Source organism: Ischnura elegans, chromosome 6, assembly GCF_921293095.1.
Source record: "Ischnura elegans chromosome 6, ioIscEleg1.1, whole genome shotgun sequence".
Lineage (NCBI taxonomy): Eukaryota > Metazoa > Arthropoda > Insecta > Odonata > Coenagrionidae > Ischnura > Ischnura elegans.
This window is the reverse complement of record NC_060251.1, coordinates 91393992-91411912: the sequence shown is the minus strand read 5'-3', so window position 1 is coordinate 91411912 and position 17921 is coordinate 91393992. Positions and strand designations below refer to the sequence as shown.

General features: G+C 39.8%; 1 protein-coding gene across 1 annotated transcript in view; it reads right to left on the bottom strand.

The window, feature by feature from the left end:
* Window positions 1-17921, bottom strand: part of LOC124161160 (arginine-glutamic acid dipeptide repeats protein) — an 80779-nt gene that overhangs the window by 2938 nt on the left and 59920 nt on the right. Inside the window, exon 4 of the mRNA XM_046537392.1 lies at window positions 16246-16851. Within this exon, the coding sequence (XP_046393348.1) occupies window positions 16262-16851 (590 nt within the window). The 3' untranslated portion in view covers window positions 16246-16261. The remainder of the gene's footprint in view (window positions 1-16245; window positions 16852-17921) is intronic.

The following is a 17921-nucleotide window of genomic DNA, read 5'->3' as shown; positions in this document are numbered from 1 at the left end:
AATTCTTGCATTTTAGTTGTCTTTTTTGTATTAATTCATTCGGTAAACGTGTGGTTAAAGGAGAAACTAGGAATAAGCTGCCAAGTTTATAGGTTCGAATATTGCTTCTTAGCTTGCCCTATGGTGTATTACACGTCGGCTTTCATCATTTCAAATTATCTTATGCTATAGTTTAAAACAATAAAAATATTTACTATATTTACGAGCCTAGTAATTTGATTTCTCATGCAGAAATACCAAAAATTGGAAATGATTTGACCTAATAAGTTACATGGTATTTTATTATTTATTAATTTTAGGTGTCTGAGCTTCACATCGGTCCTTGTGATATCAGAAAATAATCTGTGGCCTTGGACGAGAAGACGAGGAGAAAATTCTTGCTGAATTGGAGGTGCCCAGATTGGAGGAAGGTACCATTGCTTCACTGTTACCTGTCGCCAAGAAGACGGACATTGTGGCAGAAGTGACATATTTGTGGATGTGGATTTGATTTGTGCAAGTTGGTGCAGTGATAGTGGACGTTCATCGGAGAAAGTATTGACGATAGTTTGTATGTATCGACCAGTCCTCTTAAATAATTTTCTATTCGAAAGAGAATAAGAGTAATTGTTTCGCTAAATTAGATGTGGGATAGAAGAGAAAATTGGAAATATTATTGTGGTTGACAATAGAAAATACATAATATATGTATTGTACTTCTGTGGGTTTTTTCTTTCCTGCCTCTTTAAAATTTCTTGCGGTGGTGACTTCATGCAAAGTAAGTATAAAATCGGAGGTGTGATCTAAGAGATAACATGTTTTATTTTACAAGTGTTTATGCTGGTGATTTGGCAGGACTTTCATATTTTTAATAGGGTGATACATTTACTGCAGTGACCTAGGGACTTTTACTCATCCCAAATAATTTTTCAAATACTTTAGCGCCTGATATGGGTAAGTTTTAGTAGCTGAGACTGAACTATACGTTAATTTTTGCTTGCATTTTGATGAATTCGATCATACTAATAGCAGATGTGTCAGCAATCCTGTTTCATCGGCAATTTTTATTTAAAAATTTTATTTCGTCAGGCTTTAGGGTAAGCTTTTTAATGCTCGTGGGCTATGTGATGTCTTATTTAGTGTCAAAATTAATAAGAATTTACTCTCATTAACATCTCAAGGTTTCCAAGTAAGTACGAGCCACTTAACAATGCTGGATGCTGGGGGTGCGTGAATTAGCCATGAGAATCTCATTTTTCGCAGAGTTATTTAAGTGGCCGAGTAAGTTTTGTAAGTTCTCAATGGGTAAATAATACTATATCATGAATTCTAATTACCATGAAAAACTCACAACCGACAAAACTTTGTCGGTCGTGAGTCTTTCATGGTAATTAGAATTCATGATATGGTGTTATTTACCTATTGAGAACTTACAATTCATAATGATTCGTATCAAGGTTCTCGCTACGGTCGGTAGCTATCGATTGTGTTGCGTTCGATACATTTTTCGATCGTGCGAGTTACGATATATCTAATGTCGACCTAATCGATTGAGATTAGCCTGAGTGCCGTGTTCCTGCGCGCTTCGTATCCAATCGTACGTGCTTAGTAGCGGACATTCACATGCTGCGTACGCGCTTCGTCGACAGGCCGCGAACGGAAATTATCCATTGACGAAAAGCGACGAAGCGGCATAGTATCCCCTTAGTCAATGGGTACTATGTACATACGAATTAGATACGGAGGGTTCTGTGCCGTCTGGGATTGGAATTCAACTTATTCAAACACTTTTCATAATCGAAAAAACTTCAATAGTCAAAGAAATATTTTTTAAATTCATTATTTTTTAATATTTTGATTTCTATTATGAAGGAAAATGATTGTGTTTTTATACTTCGGGGGGGCGGAGGGTCCGAACCCTCCGGACCCCACCCCTGGCTACGCCACTGAATATGTCTACTATTGTTTTCCTTAAGGAAATTTTAAAGATTAGTTGTGTAGCCCGTCTATATTTGCTTTCAAAGACTGCTTACGTTCTTGTACGGAACTCAATACTCTTTAGCAGGAAAAAGTAGCTAAGGAGAGTCTTTCAGGATATGTTTTCTTCAGTTATAAATGCTAAGTCCCAAGGAAGGGTACACGAAGGATTTTTCTCTCCTTCCCTTACCCTTAATGGTGGGTAGAGGAAGGGTACACGGATGGTAAGGGAAGGAGTTCCAAGGAAGGGTACACGAAGGATTTTTCTCTCCTTCCCTTACCCTTAATTGTGGGTAGAGGAAGGGTACACGGATGGTTAAGGAAGGAGTTCCAAGGAAGGGTACACGAAGGATTTTTCTCACCTTCCCTTACCCTTAATGGTGGGTAGAGGAAGGGTACACGGATGGTAAGGGAAGGAGTTCCAAGGAAGGGTACACGAAGGATTTTTCTCCTCTTCCCTTACCCTTAATTGTGGGTAGAGGAAGGGTACACGGATGGTTAGGGAAGGAGTTCCAAGGAAGGGTACACGAAGGATTTTTCTCTCCTTCCCTTACCCTTAATGGTGGGTAGAGGAAGGGTACACGGATGGTAAGGGAAGGAGTTCCAAGGAAGGGTACACGAAGGATTTTTCTCTCCTTCCCTTACCCTTAATGGTGGGTAGGGCGTGGGTTCTGCAAGGGTAACTACCCACCATGAAGGATGCCACCCTTCCTGTACCCTTCCTGTACCCACCATGGTGGAGTTTATTTTTGTCAGGGAGTTGGCAGAGCGCGTAATAAATTGCGTAGGCACGGAAAAAACATGTATGCACAATGTATGTAATGTAAATTCCTGCAATGGTAGGTACATCGCGTGCTAGAAAGAAAGCTCGGATTGAAACTAAAGCAAGTCCAGCGCTAAAAGGACTCCACAAACAAATCTCATATAAGTTGCCAATAACTGTATAAACTCGTTTAAGAAACGCACAATCTCTTTTAGGCATCGAAGTAGGAGGAGAAATTTTCAGGTTTTTTTGTCTCTATCGAATGCATCACTCTCATTTGATCGATATATTTTTCGCGACGAAATCTTTTTTTAAAACTTAAACTGTTTCATTTAACTTTCCAGAAATTGTTGAAGGTACCCTTGTCAAAATTAGCCTGTATCTTCATGTCCATTTTTTGATTCAGGCAAATGTCGACCGTCGGCTGCTCTACATACCCTGAAAGTTTCCGTATGATTACATGAGTTATAAACAAGTCGTACGTCACGGGAAAATACAGTAGGTATACGGCGATGGGAGTTATTCGACCCCTCGTGAGGACACATTAAAAACTCGACCGGTCGTTAGTCATTTTTTGCTACGAATGACACGCTTGTATCTCAGGTTGTGATATTAAAACTTGTCGCGTGGAAGACCGTGAAATTTGAACTAAGCGCCATGAGATAAAAATCCCCTTGGGCCGGGAATGGAACCACAGACCTTTGGCTGCGCAGACCTCTACGTTATCCAGGTTATTAAATTCCCTTGGGAATTTTACCGAGGTTCAACGCTACTAGATGCTAGGCTCTTGGGATCTATCAAGAATGGCAACGCGAGGGAATATGGGCTTCACAATTGATTTGAATCTCATTGCTGTTCTCGTTGAAATTTTTGAATAAACTACATTTACCACAAAGCGTGGAGTTAGCGATGGTAAGGGGTTCACCTTTTGGAAGTGACTTCTTTGCCAGTGCTTTAAGAATAAAAAACTGCTTCTAGAAAATAGTGATTTCAAACTTTCAAATTTTAAACCCAAGAAAATGTTGACAAGGGTCCACTTTTTATGATCTGTAAATTTCAAGAAGTTTTGAACGAATTATTCGTCATAGAAATATATTGGCCCAACGGAAGTGATGCTTCCGCGTAGTATTATCACAAGGTGTTGGGCTTCTTGGCATATTTAATATATAACCCTTCAACTCGCATCTTAAAATTTACGTGGGCACGTGTCAACGTTTCATTGGTATTTGCCCCAGAGTTTTATGTTTTATGGTACAATCTGCGATATGTGGGTTTTCGGCGGCAATTTCGGGTGACCTACTATGGGTATTATGTAAGACCATTGTGAATAGCAGAATTTTGAAGTGGATACAGGATATATGATTTAATGGGGAAAGTGAAAAACCATAAATAAAACATATCAATTGCCATTAATTTTTTAGCATGGAAAATACTTAAGAAATTTGTGTAAGAGGCGCTTCTGCATTTGCGGCTGCAGGTCGTGGGAAAAAATATGCGCCTTTCACTATATTTCATACTGAGACTATTTAAAGTCGCTATTTTGGTGATGCAGATGGCCTAAGTCTCACGTCGTTCAGTATTCACATCTTACTCTCTTCGAATCTCACTGAGATGTCATAACGATACTCACTCTGTTTCCTTTGCAGTATATGTATATGCGGTGGGGTAACCATTGGGGGGATAGATCTCCCCCAAAGCCTCAGAGAAACAAAAGAATTTAAAACTATTTTCTAGTTCTGGCATATAATAACTCCATCTTCCTAAAGTTAAAGAGTATTTATTAATGACGTAAAATGCATTTCCAGGTATGTAATTAAAAAAAAATTTCCCCAGACCACCCGTTGCCTGGGGGAGGGGGTCGCACCCCCAGGCCTTCTAATCTCCCTCCGAAGCATATTCCTAGTTACGCCACTGTGTATATGGATGAATTTCATCTGCCTTTTAAATTTATTATTAGGTACTTGAGAAGATACAAAGGAATTTAATAAAATTCAATGAAAAATGGGCAACGTTTTGTAGTTATTATTTCTCTTTTTACCATGAAAATGAATTTTGTGTAAATTTCCGAGGCCCGGCCCCCCGGAACCATTTATTTCGTGCGGTATTCCTTATTCACCACCGGTTAAGCCTGAAAAGACTCAAATTCTTCATTAGTTCGTAGATATTGCGAACTGCTTCATTTTGTAGAGAGTAGGTAGTAGCTAGTATTAATTTTTAGTCTAATACAGTCTTCTAATACATTTTTATTATTTTCCAAACTCTTTCACCTCATTGCGGCTTCATCAGGGATTTTAATAAGCTTGTGATTGTTTTCGTTTTGCCGCTATTATTTTAATATGACATATTGAAAAGTAAAGTGAGATACTTCTAGGGAGAAATGAGAAATAAACAGCGAAAAATAAAAGAATTTTCATATAAAACCCTGATGATGCTGTACCTATGGTGGAGAAAATCGTTCGAAAGTTAACGATAACACTGGAAGACTAAAAGGTATACTCTAAACTGAACGACTGTCTTGCGTGCTTCTCCTGCTGCGGTAAACTGCCTCTCCTAGTGTAAGCCGAGCAGCATGCTGGAATTATTTTGCATTTTCCCAAGCTAAATCTCTGCGGAGGATGTAACCTCGTTTTTCCCTCATCTATGGAATGTATTCCGAATTTGTCAGAATTCCTCCCAGACGCTCACTGTCTCCTTACCATTTGAGTCGTAGAGACTTTTTTTTTCTTCGAAATGAAAAAAAAGGCTCGAGACCATTTTCACGTAGATGCTCTTTCAGTGCCGCAACGCCGGGTGTCGTGGAGGCTGTAACCAGTGCTATATTACCGCATGATTACAGAAAATCGTCGAGTTTGAAAAGTTTATCTCGATATGTAATGAATTTATCGCCATGAAATTACTGAAAATGAAAAATTAGTCATTTGTACGTATTATTATTCTTTTGTTTATCAGAGAATCTTCGGCATATTATAAAATTTCCAACAACCCTGAGGTTTATCACATGGGCGTAACCACTGGGGGGGCAGGAGGGGACAGTTTAAGAAAGGTAAATTTAGTTCAAAACGAAAATTTTGAACAGATTTTTCTTTAAATTCAAGAAAATTGATGCAAGTACAAAACATGTAATTAAGATAAAAACGTTTTTTCGAATCAAATAATTTTAAAAACTAATAAAGCGCTGTTATTATTTTCTTGAAATTTTGGTTTCATTACCTTTTCTGTTATATAAATTGAACTACCGCGGCTTGCTCCCCTCTAGTTTTGATCCTGGGTACGCCCTTGGTTTATCAAGATAATTCTCGAGTTTGGGCCTAAGTTAACGATGGCTCCATAACTCAATTCAGTCAATTAATCAAACAAGTTTAATGTATCAATGCGAAAGTGCATGAAGCGGAAAAATATTTTAAATTAATAGTTTCCGGAAGAATTTTGTAACGAAAATGGTGGGTGCAGGAAAATTATTATAGATTGCTGTTGTTAAGCGGAAATTTTTACAAGGCGCCTAGATTGCCGGAGACTGGAGGCGGTCGAGATGTGGGCGTGGAGAAGAATTGAGAAGGTGAAGTGGACGGAGAGGAGATGGAACGACGAGTGCTGGGCATGTTGGATGAGGGGAAGCAACTTGTATAAGAGATACGGAGGAGACATAAGGTATGGAATGGAGTATTTAGCGGGGAGGGATGTTGAAAACAATGTTCGAGGGTAGAATGTTGGGTAAACGTGGGAGAGGAAGGAAGAGAATAGGATGTTTTAGGTGGAATGAACGGGAGTAGGCTTTATAGTGAATTGAAGAGGGGAGTTCTTGAAGGAAGGGTAGGGTCCCAGAATGTTTCTGAAGTACTCCATGGAAACATACATTTATCGGTAGAATAATAATGTTGCTTATTCACTTTTTTACCGACTACAACAGTCTTCCATCATCCCTAAAGGCTAAGATTTTGATTCATATATCGTTGTGACTCAAAGGATTAACCTAAAGATTATCTAACATCCAGTTTCATGTCTTTTTATTTGTATACTGACATGTTTCACTCATTTATGATCGAAGGGCCAGCCACTTTCCTTATTCCACCTCGTACAGCAGGACATTTGTTGGAGTACCCGAAGGTTCTATTGGGAATCGAACCCGTTGCCCATCGATCAGCACTCAGCATTCAAAAGATCTACTCACCCGGTTTCCTTGAGCCTATTTCTCTACGTTGATGAAAATTGTTCTTTTTGCTTATTAAACTTAATTATGACGAAATAAACACTTCCCCAAAAAGATTGGCTATTTTTCGCGAAGTAAATTTGATGGTATCTGTCCATAATTATTACTTATGTACAAGTATGCAAATTGGGAGGTTTAATTCCTCTTTGTCATGTCCATTTTAATGGACACTATGACTGAAAGGGCTAATATCTGCATAAACTAAAATTTAATCAAAGTGCATATCGCGAGGTTACGTGGCAGAAATCAGTCTCACTTTCGTCCCCATAATACCAATAAGAGCTCTATCTGTCATTGGGTCAGCCACGCACGTCTGTAACGGCTAGATGCTGGGTACGGAACGGTGGGGATGGGGAGGGCGGAGGGGTAGGTACTCTAGCCGAAGGAGGATTGGGTTTTTTCTCTATAGAAAGTTCCCCGCTCGCCGGCCGATCTCTGACCCACAACCGGGTGGCGGCGGAGGACGGCGAAAGACCGCGGAAGGAGCGGGACCTCCGGGCCTGCGAAAGGGAGGAGTCACCCGCGGGGTCGACGGCCTCAACGTCGCGGACAGGTTTTCGCTGACCCCGTTTCCTTCCCGAAGGGACGGGGGTAGTTGTGTTGGTGGAGAGACTGGAGGAGAGAAAAAAAGGTTTCGAACCCCCTTTAACGCTCTCGATACGATACGGGTTGCGATACATAATGCTTGGAAAAGTCCTCTCGGTTTCAGTGGGGCAGTTCCTATTTTAACCTATTCCTCCTCTACCTCTCTCCTTTCTATTCTTATTCTGCACCGATAAATTGTCTTGTCGAGTTGCCTATATAAGTTAATCTTTTCTTGTTTTGTTTGTATTTATTAAAAAATGGTCCGCTAAATATTGGAATATTTGCACATTTCGGAAGAATTTTCTCTTATAAATTTATAGAACGCTCATACGAGGCTGAGTTGCCTCCGAGTATGTCTCAAATTTTTGTTTTAAAAATTCTTTATTAGGATTACGAAATAGAGTATTCTCTCTCTCTCTCTCTCAATTATCTTTGATTCAAGTTACTTATTCCTTTTTCCCTCCTTTCGGAATTTTCCTTTCAATTTATCACTGTAAGTGTAGACGGGAACGCTGGAGTTGATTGCGCTGTAATCGACACCTTGAGGTCAACTTCGGAACCATTTGATTCCGGAATAATTCCAATGCTTTTATGGAAACCTACGCTAATCCCGGTATTTGTTTTGAAAGGGGGGCAATATACCCCACTTTACTGTATGCTTAATTGAGAGACGTAAATTATTGGGAGAGAAAATTAAAAATAAGTAATTCTACGTCTGTTTCCTTGTAGAGGTCCTCAATGTGGGAGTGATTTTAGTGATCATATCGGCCTTCCCCCTCCTACGTTGAAATTCTTTCTTCAGTTCGACCTGAGACATATTGATCTTATCCATGAACGTTGTTTTCTCTTCCCGCCCCGTCCTCGCTCACCCAGCATTCACCCATCTATATCTGTTTTCAGCATCCATTCGCAGTGGCATAGAAATCAGGGATCAAAAGCCAGGGATTTCGTTCGTGGGGGTAGGGTCCAAAACTAGGGCGGACAATTTTTGAAAAACAGGACACTAGGTAATGAGTTTTAAACTGATTTTAACACTTTTCATAATCGAAAAAACTTGATTTGTTAAAGAAATATTTTGTAAATTCATGATTTTTCAATATTTTGTTTTATTTTGTGAAGGAAAATAATTGTGTTTTTATATTTGGGGGTCCGGACCCTCCGGACCACCCCCTGGCTACGCTCTGTCCCTTCGCCCTTAAGTAGCCGCCTATCCATATCCTATTATCTCCACCGAATATTCACTAGAATTGCCCTCTTGTCGTCCACCATGTTTAGTTTTTCCAATTATGTTTCCTTTCCATCTCTCTCACATCATTACTGTGATCAAAATGTAGAGAATTATCTTTGGGTGGGAGGATAAATGCATGTCTAGGTTGAGTAATTTTAAGAAAAATACACCATGATACTATATAAAAAACATATTTTGCTGGTCTCGGTGGCAGCCGGGTAAAGCCCCTACCTGCCACACAAGAGGACTCGGGTTCGAGTCCCGTATGGGTAGGCTGCCTCTATCCAGGGCAGTGATGATCGCGTACGTTTGATTGTTTAGTTTAAAACCCCGTTGTAAAAGGCCAATGATGCTGTTTTCATTGGTACAGGAATGAATAAATACGTATCTAATTGAATTGAAGTTATGGAGTACGATAACACTAGTTCATGAATGGGATAGTTTCCTTCATCAAAGAAAACGAAAGGCAATGATTGCGATTCGTTACCCACCATTAGTGTATTCATAATATACAAATTATTTGGTTTTATAAATCCCAGTTTAGACGAATGTTAATGGTCAATGTTAACCTTATTTGAAAAAGGCCAGATTGGCGCCCATGCGATGCCACTCCACGTGACATCATAGAGGCCCAGATACCATACGAGTAATCAGGAGTTTTACATCGTATGAGATTACCAATGCATGCATGAGGCACAGAGCTCAGGGAAACATTTCTTAGTAATCACCTATTAAAATTGCCTTAGGTCGGAAATTTTCCTTTGTGTGATAGGGTATTAATAATCCTTATTTAAGCCAAACGCTGCCTGCTAGTGGGGTAATCTGCTACCTGCTAGCAGCCTGAATCGGCGCTCATAGCCTCGCACCAAGGTGGCCTCACACAACGGCACCCGGAACCAGAATGACGTCACTCGGACTTTTCTCAGCATTCGTACAATTAGCTGTCGCGTTTTCGCGCGCTTGAAAATTTTCACTTTTCATTTACTCGCGAAGAATAGATATCGTCATTTAAAAATCTAAAAGCGTGAAATACGTTCTCGATTTAGGCAATGAAAAAATAAGAGGAAACCACCCTATTGTTCATTGCTTTGATTGAGATTGTAGTTATTACCTTTTTTTTCATCATTTCGGGGATAAAGGAGCGTCCCCCCTTATACACTTCTTGCATTCTGCATTATCTTCATTCTCGACTTTTTCAGCGTCTCCGCTTTTTCCTGTCTCCACACCTTCACGCTCCTCGTAAGACGCAATGCTACGCTTCCTATCTGACCCTTCGGTAGATTTTCACTTTGAACTCTGGCTTATCGATCCTCTCACCAGCTCTTCCCCATTTATAGACGATATTCCTCTCTTCCCACGATATTATTTTGCAATCATCTCTGCTGCTGAGCCGTTTTTTACGTGCTGATCATACATATTATGTACTGTTCCGTTTATCTATGAAGGAAACGTTTTGGAAGAAAATGGACTGATCTCATCTCCCAGTTATGATTAATAATAGTTTTTTTGAAAGCAATAAAGTGTGGAATGCTAATACAGGAGATGAATCTTTGTTTTCACAATTTTCGGAAGGGTGGATAGAAATTATGGTGATTGACTGATTTTCTAGCTTGTGATGTTATTATCTTCCAATAGGTGTCGAATATACCCAGTTGCTCAATTTACCCTCGGTTTCATAATTTTCTCAGTTGTAATTTGCGTGGTTGCCTGTTGTTTTTGCTCTTTGTAATGTTACGTTCTAAATAAATAGACGTGAGAACGTGAGAAAGTGTATCAAACGCTTTTTACGCAAACATTTGGATGAATTCATAATTTATTTTACTGTCATAGGCAATACTTATTCAGTTACGGTGTTAATTGAGGGGTTGAGAAGCCAAGGGGTACAAGTGATTTTTTAATTAACAAAGTTAGGTACAGAAATTTGGTAAAAAAACAAACGAGATCAACTAGATATTAAGCAGTGCATTTGATTTTCCACTGGATGTCAGCACAGATCAGAGACTAACTCGTATCACTTGGCTACCAAGTATTTGTGTATTTCTTCCATCAATTTATATACCTAACTCTGTTGAGAAAAAAATCCCTTGTACCCGGTGGCGGATCCAGGATAGGTGCAAAGGGGGCTAAGTAGGGGGTTACATCCCAGTAGTAATAGGAGTTCGATCAAAATTACCATTCTGTCTAGTGTAAATTGGATATCCAAGGCTATAGCCCCCCCATAGATCCTCCACTGCTTGTACCCCTTGGCTTCTGACCCCTTCAATTAATCCTTAATTAGTTGGGGTCGGAGACCAATTAGATTCTCAACGGCTCAATCGGATTTTGCCGAATGATTACGCCAACCCTCTCCGAAACATCTTATTCCTCACCTCACATATCCTCCACTCTCTTCGCCCTTACTCAATGCTGTGCCCAGGGAATGCTACCACTCCCTAATAAAACCTAGCGCGCACCTGATGACCGTTTTAAGAGCTGGCCTTTTCGGTTTCCCTCGAACGAGTAAACTTAATTTTTTCCACCCCTCGCCCACGCCTTTCGTAGCTCTGCCTAGATGGCGAGTGGCGCTTACTACTTCAGATGGAGAACATGTCCGCCTCCATTGTATTCGGGTCAACGCCTTGCCGGAATGTGCTTGGAAAGAACGTTCTATTATGGGCGGGGTGATCGGATTTCGTATCTATTAACTCATAGGGGAGTGGGAACGTACATATGTATGCGTGAGTGGCGATGAAAACGGCTGTTATGCGTGAAAAGTATGCGTCACGCGTGGTCCGATGCGAAGTTCATAGCGTGAGAGGATTATTGCTTCAGCGAACGCAATTCAGCACTCACTTATGTTATTGCGATGCGAAATTTTTGCGAAATGAGAATATGAATTTGAAATAATATGTCCCCTCGTTACACTTCAAATTATGGAAAAAAGAAAAATTAATCCTTAAATTAAAGTGACACCTCTCAACTTCATAGCAATAATTGACGGGATCAGTAGTCCAAGGGAGATTCCTTAAAGTAGACACCTTATCGAGAATTTAATGACGTATTACTGAAACATTTCATGGTACAGTTATCGTCACGCGTGGACTGGTATCAACTTGGTTTCGTGAAAGGTTTCTTGCTCTACTGAACGCAATTCAACACTCATGTATTTGGACGCTATGCATAATTTGTGCCGGAAAGCATGTGAAGTTCCTACTACATTTCAAAACATGTAGAAAATTATAGATAAATCTCTTAATAGAATGACAAGTCTAAAAATTATGACAATATTGATAAACCCAGTGAGCTTAATGAGTTTTCCAAAATAAGTAGCTTCTCGTTATTTAGGAGTAAAAAGGACAAGAGTGATAGATACAGTGAAGGGATTCATGGAAAAAATTGCGTTCCGCGTGGACCGATATTCAGTTAATGGTGTGAGAGGTTTTTTGCTCTAGTTAACGTAATTTTGCACTCACGTCTCTGAACGCAATGCGTAAATTTATCCAATAAGAATATAAGTACCTGAAAAACTTCAAATTTTAGAGGAAATGGAACATAATTCGAAATGAGAATATGAATTTGAAATAAGAATATGTGTCCCCTCTTTACACTTCAAAGTATGGAAAAAATAAAAATAGATTATTTAATAAAAATGACATCTCCCAACTACATAGCAACAATTGACGGGAATAATAGTCTAAGGGAGTTAGTATTCCTTAAAGTCGATACGTTTTCGAGAAATAACGTATAGCTGAAACATTTCATGATGCAGTTATCGTCACGCACGGTCTGATATCAACTTTCATACGAACGTACAAACATTATGACTGCACTTGACGGGGTTAATGAACCTACTATAGATTCCTCATTAGAGATTTGGCAGAAAAATTTATGTAAGGTTTTTGTGATGCATGAGGAGGGGATTATGTTAAATTTTATGCTTGACGAGCGAATCGGCAAAGAGGTAGACATTCGAGCGGCGTATTTGTAATTGATTGAAAAGAAAATTATTGGAATACATTTGATGGAGAAAAGACTAGGTACTGGAAGGAATTTTGTAAAAATACGTATGTAATATGAAATGGTTACCGTAATTTTACCGTAAACGAAATGTGTGGGGCAGTTTTTGCTCGTTGCCTCAACCCGGTACGAAAGTCATAGCACAATATATGACGCATGGAATATACCATCAAATGGTGGTAATATTGGTGAATTGATAAATGGGAAATGCCCGTCGTACAGTTTAGCTAGCATCTACTCTGGCGATTTGGTTATCATCTCGGAACAAATTAATTACACGGAGCTGTGGGAGTAATTGAGTTCTTATGATATAATTCCGATAAATGTGAAGACCAAGAATTGTAATAAGACGATTTAAATTTAGTCAGATGTTCTACGGTAAATTGCAATCCGTAATTGAGAAAGTAAATTTAAGCTGACATAGAACGTTTGGTAAAATTTTGGTATATCATTTGTTTGCCCGTGTCTAGATTTTTTAAAAGTGGATACAGCGAATGATTCACGGAATTTAAGTTACAAAAAGGTAGTTCAAGAGACATCCGAGCAATTTATTTTAAGCCATTAGAAATTAAAGTAGTCTTTCGGTTCATTATGTTGTATTCACTCTCCATGTGGTATGGCGAACTTTCGTTGACTTAATTTTAATTTTGTGAGGTACTATTGCGCAACTATAAGCTTCTTGAAGACCTTTTCAAAGATATCATTCATAATTACATGCTGGATACATGCGGAGGGAAACGTCATTGGCATGTGAAAGCGGCTGTTACTTTTATAAGCCAGTGACAATGCAATTTAATTCATTGGGTGCACAATTTTTTTGCGTTTCTCACTTTGCATTCAATTTTCATTCCTTCCGTAATATTTTTTGTCGAATTTGCTGATTTTGCCTCATCATTGCCACTTTTACATTGCCTCTTGCCTTGAGGTCACTCAGAATACTTGGCGATCTCATTTTTTGCATCTGTCGTTCCATTTCTAGCTGTGATCATAAGCGGAAACATCTGGTCAAGACAGGTGATTTATGAAGTTAAATTGTTTGTTTCAGTCTGATGTGTAGGAAAGTATAAGAAAATATCGGAAGCGTATTTTTAAACATTTTAACTTATCATAAAGGAAAAATCATTTGCCTTGACCGAGATGTGTTTATTGAATGCGACCGATGTTGACCGAGATGTGTTTATTGTATTGTCAGAGCTATTTGAAATCGAACTAAATTACGGATGTGGGACGTAGGACTAATTAAAAATTCAGTCAGAGATTGAGTAGTAAATTGACTAGTTGTCGAAGACAATAATTTTTCAGGAAAAAATTTAAATTAGCCACTTCTTCTTCATAAAGTCCAAGGGATCACGGTGTTAGCCAACTACACAGGACTGCAGACACGTTTATGTTCCAGTTGGCTCTTGAGGTGGTTAGCATTTGGAGGCATACATTTTCGGTCTCCCAAGATGCCCTTTTATCGATTTTCTGCTGTTGTATTGGTAGCTAACCGTGTTACATGCAAATTATGGAAGTGTAATGCACAAGATCTTTGGATGTAAATGCAGAACTTTCTATGTTTTCAAATTTTTGAAGTGCAACGGTGTGAAGTTTTATAATTCTTATTTATTGCTGTTGCCAGTACTCATTATTTATTACCAAATTTAGTTCCCGATACCTCGGTGACGTACAATAAGAACCAATATTTAAAGGTCCTAGATGCAATGGAATATTTAAGCTCGACCCGTAGCTTCGCCGAAAACTGTGAAGTTACCGAAACACGCAATATTTGCACGATCTCATGGTTCAACTTGGAAGGGAAATTTGACTTTCTTATCTGCGGCTTGTTGAGTATACCAGGATCTAAATCGGGCCTTAAAAGAACGACGATACAGAACTCAGCTGAAAAAAGTGGGATACTGTCAAGGAAATATCATAAATGCCTTTTACTTTGTTATAAACGGAGAGGGAGACTTGCACGCGAATTTGATCTAAAATGCAGGCCTATTAGTTGACCAGCAAGGTTTTAATTCGCTGCCAGTTTTCTTTCGACTCTGAACTGGGTCAGCCAGATTGATATCATGCTTTGCCTAACTAAACCGTAGGTCGAGGTATCGTGTCCGTTTCGGCTACGCTTACTTATGTTGTGCAACACGGAGTTACTCATTCATAGAATGGGACAGTAGGGCTTTCCCGCGAAGCTGTCTTGGGCGTAATCTTTATATTTATTCCTGTAAAGGTTCTTTGCAGTAATGCTAAATAATTGATAATTATTTTCATTGCTGTTGTCAGATCTAATGCCTGTTTTTTGCGATAAAATTTTCTGATGCTTCTTTCCTGATGATGACCTTTTCTATCGGAAATTAGTCATCATCGGCCGCTTGCATAATTTATTGTATAGGGTCGGGTTCAGCCCTATTTGAAGTGCTAGAGTTGTAGGCTGGTATCATCTTTCCATTTTCCGTTAACAGTTTTTGATTGGAGGGGGTGTCTCAGAGACCCTTTCTCCCGAAAATGGGAAACCATGGTTACCAGACCCGACAGAGTGTTTAAAGAGGAGGTGCTTAGAAGAGTGGAAAATAAATAAGCCTTATGAAAACTATAATGAGATTTTGTAGTACACTTCATGATGCGTGATAATCTAAGGAAGACATTTGTTGAAGGACAAGAATACGAGATGAACCGCATTGGAAACGGAAGGCCTAAGATATATGGTGCGGGTTATGGAGGGTATACTCAGAAGAGGTAAATTAGTGTATGAAAAGATTGGTGGTCTATACTACTGCGTCGAACCAATCCAAGGATTGTTTTCTACTGATCGTGGCCATTTATTCTAGCATGAATAATACGAGGGGTATCATTTTGACATTGATCATTCAATTATGTTTTTAGACTTTTTTTATTTAAGTTTTTTATCGGTCTACTGAGAAGAAAATGAGGCCTTGATAAATTAGGTTGCATCACTAGCGATGGAAGACGCTAGAAAGAAATTATCAGCATAATAGTCCAAGCGAAGAGATCATTTCACCAAAGAAAGATCTACTTCTAGCGGGAAATTTAAAAATGGAAGTAAGGAAACAATTTATCAGAACTTATATTTGGGGGATGATTCTCTACGGAAATGAGGTATGGGCAATGAAAGCCGCGGAGAAATCAAGGGTGAAAGCCTTGGAAATATGGTGCTGCTGAAGAATGATGAGGATCAAATGGATCGACCGAGTAAGTGATGAGGAAGTCCTAAGGAGAGTAGGAGATTACAGAAGCCTCATAAAAACCTTGATAAGAAGACAGAACAACCTTACAGGCCGCACTTGAGATATGATGGCCTAATGAAGACAATCGTCGAGGGAAAAGTGGATGGCCAGAACAGAAAAGGAAAACTTGGAATAAAATGTATGGAAGAAGTAAAGAAGGATGTGAAAATACGTAGGTGTGAAAAGATTAGGCGATAGGAGAATTTAGTGGAGAGCTGCGTCAAACAAATCTTACGATTGTTGATCAGTAATGATGATGAAGTGCTTTAATCCTTACCAATCACAGTTTAGTCCTATAATCTCTGGCCGAAGGCCGTCCTCGGGATGTAGAACCCCCTCGGCGGAGAAGGGCCGGCCACAATGGTCAGGGGCGGCGGGCCTGCCCTGGGCGGTACGCTCCTCTGGGGCAACACCCTCGGAGGGCCCGACCTGATAGACTCCCCCGGCAGGGGCAACTGGTGGTACTGCGGCGAATGTGGCGGCGAGCGCGGGGCGCTGTGGTACACCGGTGCTCTCTGAGGCTGCGGCCTCTGTGGCAGTGGGTTGGCCCTCTTATTCTGGTTGCTCTGCAAAGCGGACTGCGAGAAGCTGGCCGAGAGGTCGGAGTGTCCGCCGAAGCCTTCGTAGGCGGCTGGGCTCAAGGGACCCGCGAAGCCGCCGTAGTTCCCTGGAGAATTGCCCGCGTAGTTGCCGGCGGATTCACCGTAGTTCCCTGCCGAGCCCTGGATGTTGTATTCGTAGCTTGGGGAGACCTGCTGGGGTGACTCGTAGCTGCCGGGTGGCTCGGCGAAGTGCCCGCTGAGGCCGGCGCTACCACCGCCGCCGCTGGAAGGTACGTTGATTGGTCGGAGGACCAGCAGACCGGCTTGTACACCATTGGGCACTGCGAAGAATAGGAGAAGAAAAGATTTGGTTGAAAAATTTCAGGAGTGAAATAGGAATAATTTTTGCCAGTAAAATATGAAATAGATTGTTCCCTCTAGCAAATGTCTTTGATTAGTGCTTCAAACGGAAGGTTGGTTTGGTAAAGAGAAGACACTCCAGATTATGACACCGGCGGGTAATTTTCATGCACTTCACTCCATACTCGGAATTAAACTTTGTTGGACGTAAATGGATATTATTGGGTGAATTGGTGAAGGTTGTGGTAAAAATTTCGTTTGATATAAATTAATGTAGCCATGATGGAAGTGCAAAACTTCGTATTTTCTACAGAAATGTATTTAATAGCGTAACGTGATTAAATTTACTGTGGCTTAATGATTTTGAAAATACAAAGTTTTGCCATTTCATCATGAATGTACAGAATTTCCTACTTCTTAAATACGAAGTCATCAATTTTAAAACAATGCAGGAATGATGCTTAAAATTCGAATGCAGAATAAGTGGTGTCCACCGGACGATATGGATTCAATGAGCGTTACCCTTGGTGCGGTGACGAGGTACTGTTTATATTTTTTACGAGGCTGTTGAACTGTGAATACTCCTTTTTGGTATTAAAATTGCTTTTTGACGAATGCATGTGGTTCTAGTGTGTTGCCAGATTACGATTCTGATGCCATTATTTGACTGGGCTCATCCGCAATTCTCTCTCCATTTAAAGGGTGCTTGTGAATAAAAACCTTTGTAGTGAATGAGTTCTTTTGTAAATGTATATGTTAAAATAGAATATATAAAATTATTTTTTGAATTAACAGCAATTTCCAGTAAGAATATTGATATTTAATCGATCTAATAACTCTATGAGATATCGATCAAAAACCTCTAAATCTCCGGGGTTTTGATTCAACATTCAAAACCTCCCCCTCCTGTAGAGCCACTTTTTATGCTCCTTCCTCGAAAGGAAAATATTTACTGGAAATGTATGTGATACCAAGTAACTGAGGGCAACTCAATGGTTGACCAACAATTATTTTCTAGCCTTCTAGTGCTGAGAAATGCCGCCTCGGCACT